Source organism: Petromyzon marinus, chromosome 10, assembly GCF_048934315.1.
Source record: "Petromyzon marinus isolate PM22_M1 ecotype Great Lakes invasive population chromosome 10, UKy_Petmar_22M1.pri1.0, whole genome shotgun sequence".
In the NCBI taxonomy this organism is placed as follows: domain Eukaryota; kingdom Metazoa; phylum Chordata; class Hyperoartia; order Petromyzontiformes; family Petromyzontidae; genus Petromyzon; species Petromyzon marinus.
In genome coordinates, this window is record NC_133676.1 from 16412674 (window position 1) to 16433810 (window position 21137).

The window sequence follows — 21137 nt, forward strand, 5'->3', positions numbered from 1 at the left end:
TTTAATTGTTGAAACAAGTAGGCTGTGGGCATTACAATGTTTTCCCCCACATGGTCCATAGATACACAAACCTTTTTTGGAAGTATCTCACACGGCTCACCCCCCATTGATATGATTTTGTTCACTTTCATCGCAATGGCTGATCTGAGCGAAACAAGGAAACAGCATCTGACATGTTATAATTTAACGTGCATTACAAATGCTAAGTATAACCGAATGTAAATTGCTCTGACAAGTTAAAATATTACATGCTACCCAGGAAACCACAAATGCCTAGGGAAGCATTTTGTAGGATAAGTCACTGAATTAACCTTACAGAAAGAAAACACAAGTTGATGCAAAACTCTTAAAACTTAATTCTTGAGATAGGGTAAAACTACATTCCATTTTTAGCATGTATAACGTTGCATAAGAGTACACGCTTGTGTTTAAAAATCAGGGAAAAAAATTGTACTGAAAAAAAAATGAAAGAAAAAAACAAATTTGGTCTGGCCGCATTTGTTTACGGTCATAAAAAAAGATTTTTTTTTTCTCTCCTCGGACTTCAAAAATACAAAGTTGAACGTAGTCCAAATCCGACCATTGAACACGTGAGGCAAGAGGCTAATTTTACTCTGCTTCTGCGACCTCCTGCTCATCCGCAGCATCTGCCACGCCTTTGGCAGCCTGAGGGTGAGAACAAAGGGAGAGAAAGAGAAGCACATCACACGAGGCAGTGCATGGACTTCACACTCCTTGAAACCATCAAATCCAGCGGGCAAATTAACAGAATCTTTGTCTTATGGAAGGAAGTCCCGTCAACTTACCTGGTATGGCCAGCTGATGAAGTTTATATTGTTAATTTAGTAAAAAAAAATGTATGGAAGTGTATTGTAGTAACACTACCTTAAACGGAAAAGTATAAAAACCATCCAGCGGGTGATGTTTCACGCAATGGCTCTTCTCACCGACAATGGGCTCTGAAAAGGCTCATTTGCCCAAAACATGGCCTGTTGTATATTTTCTCTTTTAAGGCCACTGCTGTAATTTGTTTGTGCACTACTGCCCACGGTACTATCATGTCATTTGTACAGTTACTTTGGTCATTACTTTCAAGTCTGATTTTAGACCTGCCCTTCAAGTGTTTTTGACGTATTTTAATTAACAAAAGTAGCTTTCGGGTGCGTCACTAATTGCATGACCCAAAACTGGCAAAATTAGCTTCACGATTTGAAGGATTAAGAATGTACAATACACATTTCCTGCACTCGAGGGTGGCCCTCTTATGAATGCTTTTCAGCAGTGGGGAGAGGGCAAAAGCACACAAATTAAAGTTTGGAAAAGACGTAAGAACGACTTCAAATTCAATAAATGTGTCATTATACAACTGGTCTTGTATTTAGGACCTGTTGTTGAAAAAAAGGAATCCTTAAATGGCCAGCTTTTGGGCGACTTCCAAACACAAGTGACAAGGAAACTTGGCCACATTTCTCCAAGCACTGAATTGAGATCCTTGAAGCAGCTTTTCCAAAAAGGATTAAAATTCTCAAGTTTCCTTTAAGGGAAACGTTGCTCAGGTTTTGTCCCAATGCTTTCCTGTTGCGCACGTGAAGCCTTGGCATGACATCTGCCCTTGTGGCACGAAGCAACAAAAAGACACCGTGCGTTGCTGTATATCCCAAAAAACCACTAGCTCACACATGGTGTGGGAGTGAAGCCATCGTAGCAAATACACGCAAAGTGCTGTAGGAAGGTTTACATGCAATTAACTTAACTTGCACAATAACATGTGGACAATGGAAATGATCGAAACCAAGGTTTGGATAAAGCCAAGGGCAGGCAGCGGCATGACCACCATTCATTGTTACGGGCCTTCCCAATGTGCATTGGTTTTACGAGCCTGGTTACTTTATTCCTATATAAGCGGTGTGAACATGGTGTTGAATTCCAAAAGCTATCCCATGAAATGCGTCTCTGGCTGACGACACACACAAGGTATTACTCATTACCTTCTTTTTCTTCTTCTTTTGGGCCTTTCTGCTGGCGGAACTCTGCAGCAGCGCCTGCAATACAACATTCAAGAAGTTGACTTTTGTACACTTTGCCATTGCATCAAACTGTTTTGTTAAATTACATTGTTTTACTAGGGGAGGGTCAGTTAAATACCAGAAGGTACAACCCAATTAATGCTAAAATATATGAACCGCACAGAAGTCTCTAGGCAATGACTAAGATGGCCAACTAAGGTAGCCTTACAAATGATCAGAAACACATTAAGCTGATGAGACTACAACATTGGTCTAATTTCCCAAGGGAGTTATTATTACAAAAGAGGGAAAGTCACCACAATAATTAGAAAGCCACTGAGACGTATTCACCAAGACTACACATTTTTTTTGGCCGTGATTAGTCACCGAGAAACGAACTAAGTGTTTCCCCATTAACAGTGAACTTTGTACTGCCCACATACCAAGGCTGAATGAAATATCAGTGTTGCATGCATCTACACAGAAAATCATGAAAATCGCATAGACCACATGGCTCAAATGACCACTGGGTGGTGGTCCAAAACCAGCGGTGAAAATTCCAAATACCCATGGCAGAAGTAAATATATAGGATGACACAATAGTGATTTGCCAAAAATTGGTAATTTTATCAGCTGTGGCTGGAGGAGCAGAATGGCCCCATCATATACATTTTCAATCATCAATGAGTTTCACTTTCCACATTGCCTCCGATAATAAACATAGAGGTGACCAAGATAGGTATTGACTTAAAGCTTTCGTGACTGCAGGAATTAATATTCTTTGGGTCTTTCGGTAAAGCCACGTAGACAGAAAAATAATAATAAAAATATCACGACGTTTCGGTCGCAACACAAGCAATCGTCAACATCAGGTGAAAAAAAATATAGGCTATATTTGTTTCACCTGATGACGATTGCTTGTGTTGCAATAGAAACACGTCGTGATATTTTTATTTTTTATTATTTTTCTATCTACGCATCTTTACCGAAAGACCCAAAGAATAAGATAGGTGTTATATGTAATACTCAAGGAGAAACATGGTTACATTTTCAAAAGCAAATTTATATTGTGCAATTATCTAATTGGTGCATGTCTTGCAATAATTGTCAATCTTCATGTAATGTGTCTATTGGGGCATGTTTTTGTTTCAAGCAATGATTTCATAAGTAAAATAGGCTTTACACATGCTGTAAAAACAATGATGCTGATATATTAGCCTCCCAGCCAGGAGATACTCATAGAGAAGAGCGCCTGACAGGAGCAGCATGTTGCAAGTTTGACCATCATCCCCGTGGGCCACATAAGATAGGTTCTACATTGTAAGGCGTTAAATTACGAGAATTTTAATTGACCAAGACCGCTCAAAGAAACCGTATGTCCAGAAGCCAAGTCACTGCCACACCTTGAGTTCGGGGTCCTGCACCTCCAGCTCGGACTTGTACAGCTCAGGGTTGTGCAGGTTGGCAGTGATCCTCAGCGGCCCATTGGGCATGAGCAGCACAGTAAACTTGAACTGGGCCACAAACTCCGCTGTAGGAGGAAGGGGAAGAGTGACGTTAACAGATGCAAGTGCAAGAGGGAGAGGTCCAAGGCACACGTGGGCATCACGATACGCCGAGCAATAATATACAGCATGTTGGACCACGTTACTCAAATGGGCAGATCGATCTGTGTGTCGCACAAAATTGAGATAGCCCGACTGATACACGATTCCAGTAATTAAGGGTAAGGCTGCACTGAACAGCACTTTAGAAAATAAATAGAATATTTGCCTCTGAAATTTCAACTCCTAGTTCCAGAATGGAATGCTGCGGGTGACAGCTTTCAGGTTTCCCTTCACAGTTTAACGTGAAGACTTCCAAAATGAACCGCACATAATGACAATGCCAGTCATGTGGATCTCGCATTGTCCACGGAGGTGAAGGAGTCGTCGATGTGCCTGTGACAGTAGTGTGCACCCAGATCGCAGGGTGGCGAGTTAAAACGATATTTTTTCATTAACAAATTCACACTCAGTCTATCATAAGCAGCGCAGGTAAATATTTCCAAAACAATGGCTATGCTTTAGCTTAATGTAATACAACAGGTGAATCTTTGTTGTTTATCTTAACCCCTTCCCAATTTAAGACAACTGCAAGTTTCAGGGTGGGTCCCGTTCACCACTGAATTTAAGAACGCGCAAGCAGTCAGCGTTCATTTTATTTACAAGCATAGCACCACCACTGTTTTTAAAGACACTGGACTCACCGCAGAGAACTGTAGCGACACGACCGCACTATGATAGCTGGCGCCAAACTGTGCCACGCGCCCTCCCACACGGCCTTGTGGGAGCCTCGGTAGCAATAAAGCTACGTCGTCGAAACGAAACCGGAAGAAAAGCTGATGACGTACTCGCACGTATGTCATCGGAATGTGAAAGGCTGAAGCAGGGGAAAGTACTCACATTCCTTCTCATAGAGCACGGGGAAAGGCTGCAGCAGCTCATGCTTCACGCACTCCACCACCCCCATGCGTGCCTTCTTCTCGTCCTCAAATGCCCTGTAAGCGCGTGCGCACACACATCACAAGGTATAAGTGATCACTTTATACTGGAAACGATGAGTTATAAAGCTCTTTTTCACAAATGTTGAGTCAGAGTACACAGAGCAGACTAAGACCGAATAAATTAAAGCAAGCGGCCACTATTTTATATATACCTCGTCTGTGTGACCCAGCTTAACTCAGGTTTAGAGCGTTTGTCAACGGGAAAACACTTTGTAAATGACAGTCAATAATATCTTTATGGCAATCAAGTGACGTCAGTTTAATCCGTTACTGAACTGACATTTATACTACAGTGCTATGAACGAGTGCCTAAACAAATGCTAACGTCTTCCTTTACAATTTTAACATTCTCTTTCACATTGTCAAAGCTCCGCTGGTTTTTTTTTAATGAACAGAGCTTTCCTTTAATCACAATCGATCAGACACCATGGCTCCAGCACGAGGTCGAATGCAAGCAAGAGCCACCGCAAGCCCACCGTCCGCACCGATCCGCACGGGGTTACCGTAGCGTGAAGGGCATGACGTCGAAGCGGGTGGAGATTTCACTGAGGAAGGCGCGCGAGGCCTTCATCTTCAGGATGTAGTGCTTGTCGGGGTTCCTCTTGAACACAGTCGTACGCTGGCCAGTCTCCCGGGCCTGTGGTCGAACACGCCGCCAATGAAGCATTCAAGAAGCACGCCTTCTTGTCGAGTGCGGAAGACGTGGGATGCAAACCAATGCCCACAAAAGTGCTACTCTACGCTCTCTTGCAAGGCTGCGTCATCCATTCTATGATTTTATTGACATTTATTTTGTCAGTATACACTGATAAACCCCCTTATGCCTGTTTAAACTGGGCATTTTGATACGTTGCCTCAAAGAACCCTAGAATGAAATTTTCTAAGAATCTTGCAAAATAAAATTTTTGGCATTTTGAAAAATATTTTTTTTATTTTCTGGCAACAATTAACTTGGTTGTTTACCTCATTCCACATTGCTATGCAATGTACACAGCGAATCTTGGTTATGATCGATGAGCAACTGATGACATTGACCATAGCGAATGTGATGCAATATTTATGAACAAGCCATCCCCCCAGTGCACTCATCTTTAAGCTATTTTAGACTATTGCTATAATGACATCTACACCAAATTTTGTGGTTGTAATATGGTCAGAGTTGGTAGTGCAATGCTTCTTCGTGTCTTAAAGCACCTGTCCTTAAGGGTTGCTAAAATGGATTGAAATTTCAGATTTTAAACATTATTTCATAAATGTTTTTTTTTACTTTTAACTTATCTATACAATGAACTTAAAATATACATTCCATTTGATACGGAAAATATATATCATGTCCATTTTGGAAAATGAAAAAAAAACATTGGAAAAATTACATTAAAATAAATTACTGTTGCAAGACTTATGTATAAAAATGTATGACTATTTTCACTAAATGTAAACCAATAAAGAGGCAAAGTTAAAAGAATACACGTTTCAAGTAACAATATCATGTTGATGGCATGAATGATTACGAGGTATTTAATCTGAAGTCTTTTGTTCACAATCATCATGATTTCGCAATGAAAGCAGCCGATCGGTTATAGGTTGATTTAAGCATTTTAGTGTTCATAAATGTCATAAGCTTAAATTAACAATCTTTGATGGTTGGCAGCCATTCATTTTTAACGTTTGAAATTCCAATTTAAAGGATATTTTATAATATATTTTGTTTCAGTGTGCATGTGTGTGTAATTTGAATTTAAGTATAAAATACGTTTGTGACAAACGGACCTTTATATGCATTATGGTAGCAAGTAACATAACATTACCTTGAGATATATGAGGTCGATAAGTGACTGAGAGCTAGTTCAGGCTCAACAGATTTCTCAATGACCGAGAGGTCTTACCTTGCCTTCCCCAGTGCTGATCAGGACATCCACAGCATAGACCTCATGTACTTCAAAGCTAGCCTTTTCATGGTCCTTCCTGCAGACGTGAGAAGTTTAACAAGTCACAACTATAATTAGGGAATCATGCAGACTTTTTAATGCAAAAAGTGTTATCTCCTGGCCGATCCACTGTTGACATCCCACAAAGGTATACACATTTTACTGAAGAACAATGTGGGAGCCTCGGTACAGAGTTATGTATTTTTTTTATTCTGGTATCAGAAGTAAAACTCATGACGTATGTGAACATCATCAAAGGGAAATATTGCCATGGTGGTGGTCAGTATCTTGACAGGACCAGAGGACTTCCTACAAAGTTGTCCCGATTTTGATAACCCTCCCAGAATATGATTGGCTAAATCATCATTTAAGCAGGGGCCGACCTTAAAAAACGTGTAATTGGGAGTCGCACATTCTGCCACAGCAATACATAATTTAAATATATTGGGACTGCAGTTCTAAGGTTGCTCACTTTTGTTGGTCAGTGGGGTTCTGGATGACTGTCTTCTCCCCATCAATCACATGCTGCTTCAGCTGGTGGGACAGCATGCCTGCAAAGATTCACACCAAGCAACGTAAATAAAACCCTAAAGTGATATACCCAATATTTGTTAACATTTCACTGAAATATGCATGATTTTGCTACACATGAAAATACATTTTCCACAAATAAAAATGCAGCTCTTGGCTTGATAGCCAAATTGATCAATTAAAAAATGGTACCGTACATTGCGGGAGTAACTGATAAACTAGCTAGATGTTTGGAAAAACAAAGCATCCTAGTCAGATCTGGCACGGTACATAAAATACAGAACTTAATATCTGGTACAAAAGATGTATTACCGAAGCTATCAACAGAAGGTGTGTACAGGATTAACTGCACGTGTGGTAAATGTTATGTTGGGCAAACAGGACGAATGATGAGCACGAGACTAAGAGAAGAGAAATATAAAATTATCCCAAATACAACTGTCAGTAGTAGCAGAACACGCGTGCCAACAAGGACAGTCAATTGATTTTGTTGAAGTTTTGTGCAAAACTAGCTAATACTGGCCAAGACTAATGAGAGAATCTATCGAAATTGAAAGAAATCAAAATAACTGTAACCGTTCGGATAGCTACCGTCTTAGTGCTGCATAGAAGCGAATCATCAAGTACTACGTTATTTAAATGCGTGCCTACAAAGGGCAGCGTACTTCAATAGGGATTATCGTTGGTAGGGCTATTTTAATAAACAATAGACAGGAAGGACAAGTTCAAAGGGCTCGCATAACGTACATGCATCATGTACGTTGACTCAGTAATCCTCCCCCCCCCCCCCCCCAATTGTGCAAGAGCGCAGAAGGATGGTCACCACATCTACGCCTCTAGCAAAGGAACGAAACAGTAAGACTTCTCCACAAATCTGGCTATCGCCTGATGAAGCTAGTTATAATTACTGGCGAAACGTCGTACTCAGATTGTAAATATCGTGGCTTGGCTCTCCAACACACCGGTGTGCTGTACTAGTGACAAACTGGCACGTTCTGTTTACGTGACAGCCCTTACTAGTTGGCTGTGTCGGGTGGTGGCGGGTTTTAACGACACATTTATATATTTGTGCGATCCAACCAAAAAACCACTATGGATATTGGTCACGAAAGCCTACATATTCAACTCAAAAATGGTAATTCATAATGGACCGGACATCGTGACAGGTCCAGAATAGAACGTACGTGGACATTAAAGGTGCACTGAGAACAATCCAGGTGAGATGGAATTCAAGCTGGGTTTGGATGAGTTTTAAGACTGCTCTCATGCCTTGCAATCCAAATGCAAGTAGCATATAGTTCAAACATACATTTGTCAGGAAAATCATGGTTCAATCAACGTCCAATCGATCGCAAGACTGTACTTTATTCAAATGCATTTTCTCAGCAACAATGCTTTTACCTCGTGCTGGCCAGCCCAGGTTACACTGGCTAGGTATGCATCTACTAAATAATGCGTGTTTAGATTACATGTTACTTCACGTGACACCATTTGAACAAACAGCCATGGCAGTAGTAGCATTATGTATGTGATTGGGAAGTCAATGTCCATCCAACCTAAACAGTAGAGCTGGTGAAGCAATGCAGAAACACTCCACATGTGGGTGCACATCACCACATCTGAAATGAGTCTCACCTTCGATGGGGGTGCATTTAAATTCATTTGCCATTTTATTCCACATCTGAGTCACCTGAGTGTTCTGAAATTCAAAACAACGTGGAATTGTGACGTCTGTGAAGCAGTTTTGAAAATACAAAACACGCATTTAAGTGCACAATCATTGTTTATACACTTTCTCATGAAAAAAAGCTTCCACATCAACATAAACAGACATGGATACCTTCAACATGCTGTACACCATAGAAGTATTAACTATAAATGCCCATCATTAACACAATAACAATACATTATGTGCTTTTTATCTTTGGCATGTGTAGCGATGCAAGGGACATTTAACCATCTATTTTGAATATTTGCAAAAAAAATGGCCAACACTGTGGCTTGGGATATACTGGTGCAATTTCATGTTAATCCTGGATTCACATAATCGTTCCAGTCCGATAACTGGGCAATTGCTGCCACACACAAAGCTGTTTTGCTCGCCACAAGCATAATTTAGTCACTCTGTGAAGCATCATATAGTTAGAGCGTGATTTAGATCGCTTTGCCGAAGGACTAATCAGTAATGCCAGCGATGTCATAGCTCGGTGCACTATCCGCTTCCAAGCATTAATGACAAAAGTATGAACTTGTGCCATTGTCTGTTGCTTCTTCCAGGGAGGCCAAAATACACTGGGTACCAATAATAATTGCCGCTTTGAACGGTGAAATTTCACAAATTATTGTTTAACTATGAAATAACTGATACTTGTTGAAAAAGGCAAATAGACGCAAAGGATTTCTATACAACGCAAAACGGCCCAACCGAGATGCCCTGGCTTTGGTTCAGGTACCTCTGTCCCAGCCTTGACTAGCCGCAATGCCGCCTCCGAACACAGGTACGCCGCCTTGACCACGTCCGCTTTCCTGTCCGAGGCTGGATTTTCCTGTTCCCGACAGTAAAATGCATTTTCAGCACATTTAACAAGTCAAGTCACGGTGCCTCTCTCCAAACTCAACGAGCATTCCGGAGGGGCTCATGCCCATTGACGTTCTCAGTCAGTGGTGGAAATGCCCCATTCACCTCGTAAGGAACCATCTCTTCCAAAAGATAACCCAACTTGCCTTCCCACAAATTGGTCCTCATTTTGGTGACCGTACAGGCGTGATGATTATTCCTAATAAAAAGTTCATCATTATGTACTTTTGACTAAGTATAACTTTACTTAATTGTTCTGTAGAAGTTTTCAAAATAATCACGTGTAAATAATTGTTTTACAAAAATACGCATGGTTTTAATGTGGAGCTCTTTATTTATATTAATTAAATATATCAATTAACTACATTGAAAGAAAACTTTATAACTACATGGCAACTTTTTAAAAGCATGCCCTATTTCTTGGCTACATTACCGGGCAAATTTGAGAACTTAACCATCGATTGTGTGTAAAATGCTGACATGGCTAGCGCACTTGTATTTATATTAACCAGGAATCTGATTTTTTTGGCCACGTTACCTTGGAAACGCCAATGATGAAAGTATGCGCAGCCGTGGCAACAAACCCATCCACATGAACTCCAAGGTCACTGAAATAAAAGAACATTACCAAATTTAAAAAAGCATGGTTTACCTGAAATATATATATATCCTAAACAAAAAAATGTTGCTATTAAATATGTATTTTATTTCATTGGATGTTAACAGTAAACATTTAACGTGTTCCATTTATTAAATGAAATGTTGAGAAAAAAATATTTAGTTTGTACTTGGTGCATATACATTGCATAGAATTACAAAAAAATTGCAATATAAAAAAAGTAACTTGTAAGGAAATGTGATACATTTAATCGATTTTCTGAAATATTTTAGCCAGATAAACACATTAACACCTAAATATTATGTTGCAAAGGTTGGACCTGAAGGCACAGCAAAGATTAAGCAACCATAACTATAGTAATACACTTATAACATAAACCCCATAATTTAAAACCATTACAACATACTTAATACAATACTAATGTGGCTGGGTGGGAATCGTGGTTTTATAAAGTAAATTTTCCCAGTGTCATCATCAATGACTGCAAAAAAACTCTGTCACATTAATTTTGGTTTAGCACTGAAAATTGGCTAAATGCCAAATTGGAAATAAAACAAAAAAGGTGTTCGACTCTCAGACAGTGCTCCAGTTAATGTTTTAAATTAAAATGGGACTTGAAAAGACATCAATGGTGGTTGATGCATCTGCTTCCACAGACCACTGTCTGACAAAAGGGGATTGCATTGTTCCGAGTAAATACGTCTTAACATAACATTCCCTTTGTATAAGTTTGTTCCATTTGCATGCGTGTAACATCAGCTTATCATTTGCGCACACATTTAATGTTAATAAACCATAAAAATCTCGATTTGAAGCTTTCGTGACTGCAGGAATCCACTCTTTGGTTCTTTCGGGAAAGTCACATAGGTAGAAATAAAATACCTTGTGTTGCAAAGGAAACGTGGTGATTTGTTTTATTTTATTTATACCTACGTGACTTTACCGAAAGAACCAAAGAGTATGGAAACCATAAAAATTACACAATTAATGCATCTTGAGTGCGCAAAACATTTCATTTATAATATTTGATACATCATGTAAAAAGGTTGTATAAGATGACTAAAGTTAGAAAAATTATTTAAGTTTACATCTGCATTGGAAGCTTGTCTGAGCAGGCTGGATGTCTCTAAAGTTAGAAAAATGATTTTAGTTTACATCTGCATTGGAAGCTTGTCTGAGCAGGCTGGATGTCTCAATACAACTCCCTGGTTGAACACGGACATTAAAACTCTTTAAAGATTACGACAAACCACATTACACATCCTCACATTGCTATGTTAAGCTAACAACTTGATTAACATCGCAACTCTTTATTTCCTGCTCTTGAAGGGCTCCTGGGCACAACACCAAAATTACGATTACATGCACGAAGCACATTGCTTGAGATAACGCCTATTATGTAGCGTACATTTTGACCAGATCCCCATTCTGCATGGTGCAGTCAGGATCGCTCTTGAGTGGAGAGAAGTGGCAGGTGCAGTTGTTCACAGAGATGCAGGTCGGGAAGGCAATGCCTAAACAACAAAGTTCATGTTCCATTAGGCTCATGCACTAATCAAACCACATTTGCAAAATTCTCTGCAGACAGGTAAACCCTACACGGCAGTAGTGCCAAGCGGTGCGTGCAAAGGTGAATGAATGCTACGGTTATAGTCAATCGCATGTGGCACGGTGAGGAAAAAGAAATCAAGTTTCAAATTTGTTACATCGGCTAGCTAATGCATCGATCTTAAACAAATCAAGTTCAATGCTCTCAAAAGTTGTAATGATGTTATCTATGGAAACAGTGCATTATTTAAACACGTTAATGCTTCATCACCCACCTGTCAAAACTATTGGTGAGAATTCACGCAGCCCTGTTTTTTATTAATTTATCGGCATTAAAGCATTTTGAGTGATAGAGTCCAATTAAAAATATTCAACTGCAAAAGAAACATGTGCTCACCAAGACATGTGAAATACAATAGTAAAACCCAGTGACACCATGTTGACTTGCACATCAAGGTAGGAATTTTCAAAAGATTCGTGTTCTGCAAAGTTATGGTGGGTTTTAATGCCATGTACCATACATGTTAGCACGGTTTAGGCTAAGTTATTTGTGCACCACCTATTTCCTGAAAAATGCTGAACACTTCCATACGACTGAACGAAGTTAAGAGTGATCCCGAAAAGATCATGTCATATATGATCGTGATAATTATTTTAACTAGAGTAATGTAGAGTGTAGCAAAAACAAAATCAGGCTGGTTCATGTTTGTTCCGTTCACTTAACTTTAATCTACAAGGTTAAGAATAATGAAAACCCCACGATAATTAAAGCAGCTTTCATTTTCTTAACTGTATTAAGTAAAGTTACGTAGAAGGGAAACAATCAAATAATACAAATATAAAACAATAAAATTATCACGGCATTTCGACTGCAACACAAGCAATCATCATCATCAGGTGTGAAAACCACAGCAAGAACATTTTCTACGTAACTTTACCGAAAGAACCGAGAATATGAATCCCTGCAGTCACGAAAGCTTTAAATCAAAATGTATTAAGTAACCTAAATCGCATGACATTAGTGTTATATACCAAGTTAAATGTCTAGAAAGAAAATCCCATCTATTCAAAACACATGTAGCTCTTTCAAATAACACAAGAGAGAAGAGAGTGGCCACATGGGGTCTAAAGTGGAAATATTGCAAACCAATGAAATAGTATCAATAAACTGCAAGCTGTACTGTAAAGGATTGCAAAGTTTCAGCCCCGGAAATGAAGGAAACTCTTCTTACCTCAGTTTTCCCCCCGAAATAAAATCACATTACAGCTAACTTACATATTAAAACAAGCAATTTTTTTAATAGCAAAGTCACCAGAAGATATCATAGTTTACATTTTTGTTTTCATAAATTGATTGGGAAAAACTTTATCATGTGGCAGAAAAAGTGGTATGTCAGTATGCGCATGGGTCAGATGAGGTCTCGTGAAAGTGTTTCTAGCTCCCAAAGTTTGTCTTCTTAGAGCCAAATACCTTTACAATTACATAGACGTTGTTGAAATAATTAAAAGACTAAAAAAAAATGCAGGCATTACAACCCACCATACTGGGTAAGGAACACAGGGAGTACATCATAGTCTCGAGTTTAATGTATTTGAATGGGGTGTTCGATGTGCTTACCTTTCTTTATTTCTTTTTCCTTCTTAAACACTTTATTCGTCTCTTCCACAATTAGGTTGTCTCCCTTTTCGCACATATTCCTCACCGACTCCCCACCCTTGGCGGCTTCCACCAGCAGCTTCATGATTTCTGAAAAAAGCAAAGAGATAGCACAATCCCGCACACCGAGGAGGAAGTATTGTCAATAAGCACTACAAAATGCTTTTTATATATTATCCTACCTTGGTGAATAAAACTACACCAAATTGTCGAAAGTGAACAATGGGGATCCCAGAATGGAAAAGTGCAATTTCTTCCATGAATTTGAGTGTTCACTGAATATCTGTCAAAAAACTCAACATAAAAACTACATATTCTTGTACTGCAGCCACGAAAGCTTTAAATCAAAATATTCTTGGTTCTTTCGGTAAAGTCACGTAGAAGGGAAACAATAAAATAATACAAATATAAAACAATAAAATTCTCACTTTTTTCAAATTTTCTTACTGTGGTTTTCACATCTGATAATGATTGCTTGTATTGCAGTCGAAAACGTCGTGATAATTTTATTGTTTTATATTTTTATTATTTCCCTTCTACGTGACTTTACCGAAAGAACCAAGAATATGAATCCCTGCAGTCACAAAGCTTTAAATGAAAAGAAAACTGCATTTTCGTTGATTTTTTTTGTGATGTGTTAATGCTGAACTGACCATCAAAACTCACCACTACCACAAAATTGTTTGTTGGGTGGCAGCCCAGGAATTAAGCCACACTTCAAGTGCTATGGTTCCATGACTCTTGACTTAGTCATTAGATCCACCCAACCACATTTATCCATTCGTTTAATAACCATATAAAATACATTATAAACACACTGTTTTGATGGCCATTTCCTCCCTATATCCAAACAGAACATAATGTTGCAAAAAAAAAACCTTTAGCAGTAATGCCAATGACTCAAAAACATCATCAGGTCATTATAGTTATTTTGGGACCTTTTTAGCATATTTTGTGGCATAAATTGCACACTTTATGACCTGTATGATGGCTTATCTCACTCGAGAAGATTATTATAGAAACATGGCATCATGCATTAAATCTAAGCAAAATTTGCATTTACAATTGGATACCAACAGCAATGAACAATGTTGGAATGAATGTTGTTTAATGGTGGTCCAATTGGAATTTGGAGCATGACATGCACAGATCTATGGCAAATTAGGTCATGAATTATTAATGTACACTTTGCAGCAGTTGGCATTGGGCTTTATCAGTCCCACACAGATATTACCCATCAGCAGTGGGTATAGATCCATCAACTGTATTTTCAGTTGAGACCACAACTTATGCCAATCACCTGCATCAATGTAGACAGCTACAAATGTATTAATGTGGGCTCAATTACGCAAATGTGGCTTTCCTTCTGAGAACTTCTCACACTCAATGTTAAAAAGGAATATATAGATATACATGTTGCCAATGTGAATTATTCAAAGAGGTGCACAGTTGGGAATAACACATTTGAGTTCCTCCAAAGTCGACATTCCCTGTTCATGAAATTGATAATTGACCAAAGTCCACGTAAATTATACACGTGTAGTGAGTTCAACCGAGTCGCAGACGTACTCTCTTTGGAGGCAACACATTTATTAACACCAACACAAAGGGGTAACTGCCCCTTAACTAGATAATAACCAATGGTGGTGGACCACCAGGCTAACTACACTAATTACACCGTAAGTAGCTACAATGGACCGGATGACAGCTCGGGTCCAGGTCCACATGTTGGAGAGTCTGTAGGACGTAGAACGTTGAATCTTCAGGATGAACAACTGCCACCGGTCCCTCTCGGGGACCCGGCTTATATCCTCTGCGGGGTGGCTGGCTCTGCCCTTGGCAAAGACCACCTTCGAGAATCCTCGAGCTGGATCTCGGACCTGACACGTGACCACCCCTCGCCCCCACCTGGGGGCCCTCGAGACTTTACCGGTCACGTGTCCTTCGGGGTCAACCAGAGTGCCATGGCACTTACGGTAGTAACCCCATTCCCATGGCCGGCACTCTCACACCCTATCCTGTAGAGGTCGGCACTGCACGCAGAGTGTGGTGCCAATCCAGCACTGCCAGTCAGCGCTCACCGAGCCCCTCTAGGGCCGGTACTGCACCCACATACACGTGGTGCCCGCGATGTCAATACATCGCACGCCGTGCCTCTCTGGGGTCGGCATTAAACAGTGACATCCGCGAAGTCACTACACATGCATTATATGTTTAGCCTCAGCAGAATTAAATTAGTTCACATAGTTTAACACGTAGGCTTTCGCAACCATGCATAGCTATGAGTACACATCTGCAGTTTTCACAGCAATAATCTAACGTAAATAATTACGTAATTTTGCTTTTGGAAAAACAGACTATTCAATTATAGGATAAAGTAAGCAAAGCTTAAAGCCCACTTTGTAATAATCGAGTACAGTAGCAGCATCACAAGGTGTAATGATCTGGCATACTGGGCTGCTACCAGCTTTAATTTCTATTGTGGGATAGTACCGATTCCTTTGGAAACTTGAGTTTCTAGTATAAAGACACATATGCAATGTAAAATCGTGTGATATTCTGGGTTTCACTAGTGCCTCCAGCTGACATAAAAGCTAAAAAGTATACGAATTAAGAAAAAAACAGCCATGCCATACCATTTCAATACATGCGATTAAAGTAATATTGTACACACGATCTAACCCAAAAATCGTTATGAATAAAATTGGTCGTGAAAGACTGTTAAATGGTACACAACTTTAACAACAAAATATAGCAGTTTTTTGGGGGATAGGTGGTGTAAAAGAATGTCAAACCCTACACCCACCACTATAGCTAATTACCTGGTTAAACAAAAGTTGAATAGTATCATACAATCACATTTACGAAATGTCAGTCATCTAATATCTTTATAAAACGTAAGCTAATAAACATCACATTCCAAGTGTTTTGTCACCGATGATGATCTTGTCAGCAAGATCACCAACAGTAACGCCTTGCACTTAAAACAAACTCATTAACTCAAAAGTGTCAGGATTACTGGCTCACTCTTCAGAAACAGGCCTCTGAGCCACATTGCAAGAACGAAGACGGCCTATACGGTATTTTCTATCGGATAAATGTCACTGCGAGCCATGGGTAAATTAACACCTGTCCATTATCCGGCCGATTATAATCGGCTACTGCACACCACAGGGCACAGCCACAACTTTCAAGGTCAACATGTGACCCACAACCAACATAGTAATATACTGCACCGAGTACTACAGCAGAAACTCAATTACTTTAAAACCAGGTGAGAGGGAGATGAGCCATTAAATAAATAATATTGCTCTGGCTACTACTAAACCCAATTGGCACACACCCTAAGATTGGACTCAGAACCTGACGTTGGACTCCATCCCCAATCGTCCGATAATTTGGGCAAGGGATTTTTTTTTAATCCGTACAAGCATCTACTGTAGAACTCATAACGACCACGATCCATCATCATTCGCTGGAGGAGGCCATCGTCAACCAGCGAATTTTTGAAACCCCCAGCACCTGGAGTGAATAATACTCGGCACGACTCTAAAACATCCGTTGTTGCAAAAATCGTAAATTTGCTACACAATTCCAGCAAAACAATTGTTGCTACTTGGTAATGGCGTGTGTCTGTAACCATGTGCGACGGGCAGAAGTTCTAAGGGCTGAACATGGTTTAACAGAAGCAGTCTTTCAATTGTTACAGAGGTTAAACACGTGTAATGGTCCTCAGTGGGATCGTAATGGTTAAAGGAGCAGTGTTTAGTGGAGAAAGGATACAGTCCGTGTTCAAATGTGCACCGACAATAATTGTATGCGGGGACAGTACAGTATCCCAATTGTTAATAAAAACATATTCGTGGACGATTAAAATATATGCAAGTGATGACTCAACTGAGGATATACTGAATTGGGACCACAGATAGCAATTATTGACCCCTACTCCAGACTACGCAATTACCTGAGTAATTGTTGCAAATGAGAACTACCCTGGTATCTGGAGTTCTCACTTGCTTCAGCACAATTACATTGCGAAACTCGAATTTCATAAAAGCGCAGTGTCTCTCGGTAAAGATAAAATAAATAAAATCAGAAGGCAGTGGATTGTTACGGTAAAATTACTGAATGGTTGAATCTAGGGGTTTGCTTGGTTATTAAATACAGTAGCGGCGACTGTCAGCGAGCACGCATGAAGTTGAATATCGATGGCAGAGGGAGGCTGTCATCGGTATGGGAAGTATTTCCGTGGCTAAACAAAAGGGCTTAGCGAATCGGATGCCAAGTCAAGGGAACAGTGAATGTAAAATGGTTAAAAACGACTGACTCGATACTGAAGTGTCTCTATGCGCATGGAGAGAAAGCGGCAGTGACTACTCGATGGTTAAATAAATGACCCGGAGGGGCTACTCCGCGCTATCTTAACGAGACGCGCGGCCTAGCAGTAGCAAGCTCACCATGAGCCAGGGCCACGTTTATTTAGCCAAACTGCAGCTTTTCCATTTTTTTTATAATCACTCAACCCCGTTCACCAACGCTGCAATCACTCTTCATTCTCTGTTCGCGATCACAACCAACGTCGCGGCTACCGACACGACCGCGGCAAAAACCGAAACCTCTCCCTCGCCTATCGACTGCAGACCGCGTGTGCGGCCTTCGCAATCACCACCAGGCCCCCACGACGCAGGCAGGCGAGCGAGCGAGCGCCACCACCCTCATCGCGCGCAGCGCAGCGACAACAGCGCCCCCACCACGCGCGTGGCGCCGCCGCCGCCGTCACCCATCGCTCAACTGTTCACGATGTCCCCTGCCATCTTGTACTTGGTGACCACGAGGTCCTCGGCGATCGTCTGCTCCTGCCCATCGTCGTCCGCCATGGTCGCCCTCTCGCCGCTGCTGCCGCCACCACCACCAACCACCAACAACAACCACGTGCTCGTCCCACAGTGCCTTGCGCGCGCGCGCGCCCCTGCCGGAAGTGCCCCAACCCCGTTTCTTTTCGCGCCAAAATGCTGTCGCCCCGCCTCCGTCCATCACCGCCCCCCCCCCCCAAAAGCCGGAAGTTGCATAAATTATGTTAATGAGCAGGGTCTGTGCCACGCGATCTCATCCAAAATCCTCGATTATGAGCTCCTTATTACTCTGGTTCTTTCGGTAAAGTCACGTAAAAAGAAAATAAATTTTAATCAAGTTTGACATTCTTATTGTTGCCCTATGGCCGCTGGCGTGTAGAAGCAGAGCGACCAAGACCACAATGTCACTTTGTAGGTGGTTCAAGCCCATGTAGCCGCAGCATCAGGAGTAGCGAAGTGGCATCAACGTGACGATTCCTTCGTATTTGTGGACCGGGCATTGCGATATCAAATGTTATTACTTGCTTGCGTTTTACGGTCAGTTGTGGATGAACAAAGTTCCATTTGTGCATCGTCGTCATCATTTGCTGCTTGACACGGTTTGTGCAGCGGTTTAGGGTGTACCGTGAACTTCGTGGAAGATCCAAACCCAGGGATCTTCTGCGTTGGGTCTTTCACTAAGTGTTTGTGAGTTCCTTTGAACTCCATTCAGATGTCCAGGCTTCATCGGGGTTTGAACTCGCATGGTTTAGGGTGAAGGGCACGGAGTCCAACACCACCGATGTTCACTCGCCTATTGAGCCTCGCACAGTGACCCACAACACCTCTCTTTGTATTGTTCATGGGGACTCTCCGACGTTTGTGATTTCATTACTTCACGTGGATATTCACCTGCCGTATTTTGTATTTGCGAGTGGCGTTGTGTGTACCAATAAAAACGCACCTTACATCCCATTCCATTTCAGCCAATCTCGCGCACTTTAAACCGATAAAGGCAAGGTCGCGATTTAGGTTTTTTTTTTTGCATTTGTGATTGTCGCCTTTGTTGGATAGATTTCAGTTGGTCATTAAAAAAAACCCATCCGTCTTGCACTTCAAATCGACGTGCAGTTTTGCTTCTGCAATACTATAAGAGTACAGCATCGTATTCACAAGGAGGGGACTTCTTGGTCTGTGTGGCCCAGCCTGGCCACAACATGGCCCTGCAGTGCTGATCCGCGTTGTTGCAGCCTGGTCCTCAATATGCTCTGCAGCCTGCACCTGCATGATCAGAATATCCTGGACAAATCCGATGAGCTAATGAAGCTCTTTTTCACATGTCCAGCCAGTATATCACAGATGTCCACATTTACATGACAGACAGCGGTGTAGTGTGCTTGGCATGTGCCCTGTTGCAAAATGCAATTGAGCCCCCACTTATTCCATCCTGGACCCCTCTTTGTATCCCGTGTGCCCTCGTGCACTGCCTTGCACACGAGATCGAAGGCACAAAGAAATCCTCACTTGGAATAGCAATGCAGTATTTTGGGCTATTGTTATTGCTGTTTTGTTGTACAGCCTGTTACGACGTCAATTAATTGCAATTTCACTCGGAAGGCCAATGGACCAAGCCAACGTGCGTTAGTTATTCACTGGCAAGTGAGGCTTGAATGAATAACGAGTAATTTACAAACTTGCGGGCAGATGTGTACTCAACCAGCTGCTCTTGTGTGTTTTTGTTGTTGCAGACAACGCTGAAAAACAAATTACCAAGTCGTGTTGTGAGCAGCGAGGTTGAAAACAGTCTTTGTGAAAAGCAAAATAAAGCAGTGGCCACGTGTTGTGATGGAAATGTTCGTAATAAAGTCACACTGCTATTGAAGTTTCTGGTTGAGTGCAGTTGTGTAACTATCCATATAGAATGTGCGTTTTTTTAACGAGTCTATGTTAACTGGATGCAGCCTTTTTGCAGCTGTTTCACACATCACTGTCGCTACGAATGAGATCAGTGTGTTGACTTTCAGGCAATGTGGGGTGTGCCACAGCTGACAGAGCAAACGCAAGGAGTTGAAATACAATACATGCAACATGCTTGACCCACACAGGAAAGTAGCAACACAATAAAACTGGTCTTCCTATATCTGTCCCTCCACATACAAAAAAAACAAAGACATTTACACATCTCATCTGCCACAAGGCTTTCTGGAAGTAATATTTTTCAGTAGCAGAGAAAATAGTTCGTTGACAGACAATACAGTGGAGTTCGAAGCTTGGCATTTTGAGCCATGGATGTATTTACCAGTGAGCTGCAAGGAGCAAAATCCATTTCGAAATTATGTTGAAGCAATATCGACTAATTAACTTGTAATCTAATACATCCTCTTGTCAGTGGATTAAATACAGACGAGAATAATTACATCTTAGGGCACAAATAATTTGCACAAGTCGTGCTGGAAGAGCTACCGTAATTATTTCCTTGGGGATGTAATTTTTGTGCACAAAGGAATGCAGTGCAGGCCTGAAATTGAATTTGAAGAATGATTCAGTTCCGTACATTGGAACTTGGTTATGAAATGCAAGGGTTGCATTGGCCTCACATGTGTTCGTTTCCCTCTAGGAAAGCTGACATAGAACCAAACTGTGTGTGTGTGTTTAAAGAGTGCCTATTAGGATATAATTTGGTAATTGGAATGAAGAAGAGCACACTTTTCATCATGCACCATCAGCATCCCCATTGGCAACCCACTGGAATATATAGGTGTTGGAGTTACACAAGTGAGAAAGTGGCTCGGTTATTAAGTGGGATAATACCCTCATCAGAGTGCCATGTCAACAATGAGCCATCACCATTAACCACTGGATTCAAAACCCAGGTCAGCCATCCACGTTTTTG

At 41.0% G+C, this 21137-nt stretch overlaps 1 protein-coding gene across 1 annotated transcript; it reads right to left on the reverse strand.

Annotated features, from left to right (window-relative positions):
* Nucleotides 1–497: 497 nt before the first annotated feature.
* Nucleotides 498–18378, reverse strand: PA2G4 (proliferation-associated 2G4). The gene is made up of 13 exons (XM_032951053.2): nt 18205–18378; nt 13374–13502; nt 11616–11721; nt 10127–10196; nt 9464–9556; nt 8646–8709; nt 6952–7030; nt 6438–6516; nt 5055–5188; nt 4451–4545; nt 3410–3537; nt 1989–2042; nt 498–666 (listed from the first exon to the last, which is right to left on the reverse strand). The coding sequence occupies exons 1-13, from the start codon at nt 18287–18289 to the stop codon at nt 610–612; spliced, it is 1173 nt and encodes a 390-aa protein (XP_032806944.1). The 5' UTR covers nt 18290–18378; the 3' UTR covers nt 498–609.
* Between the last annotated feature and the right edge of the window lie 2759 nt (nt 18379–21137).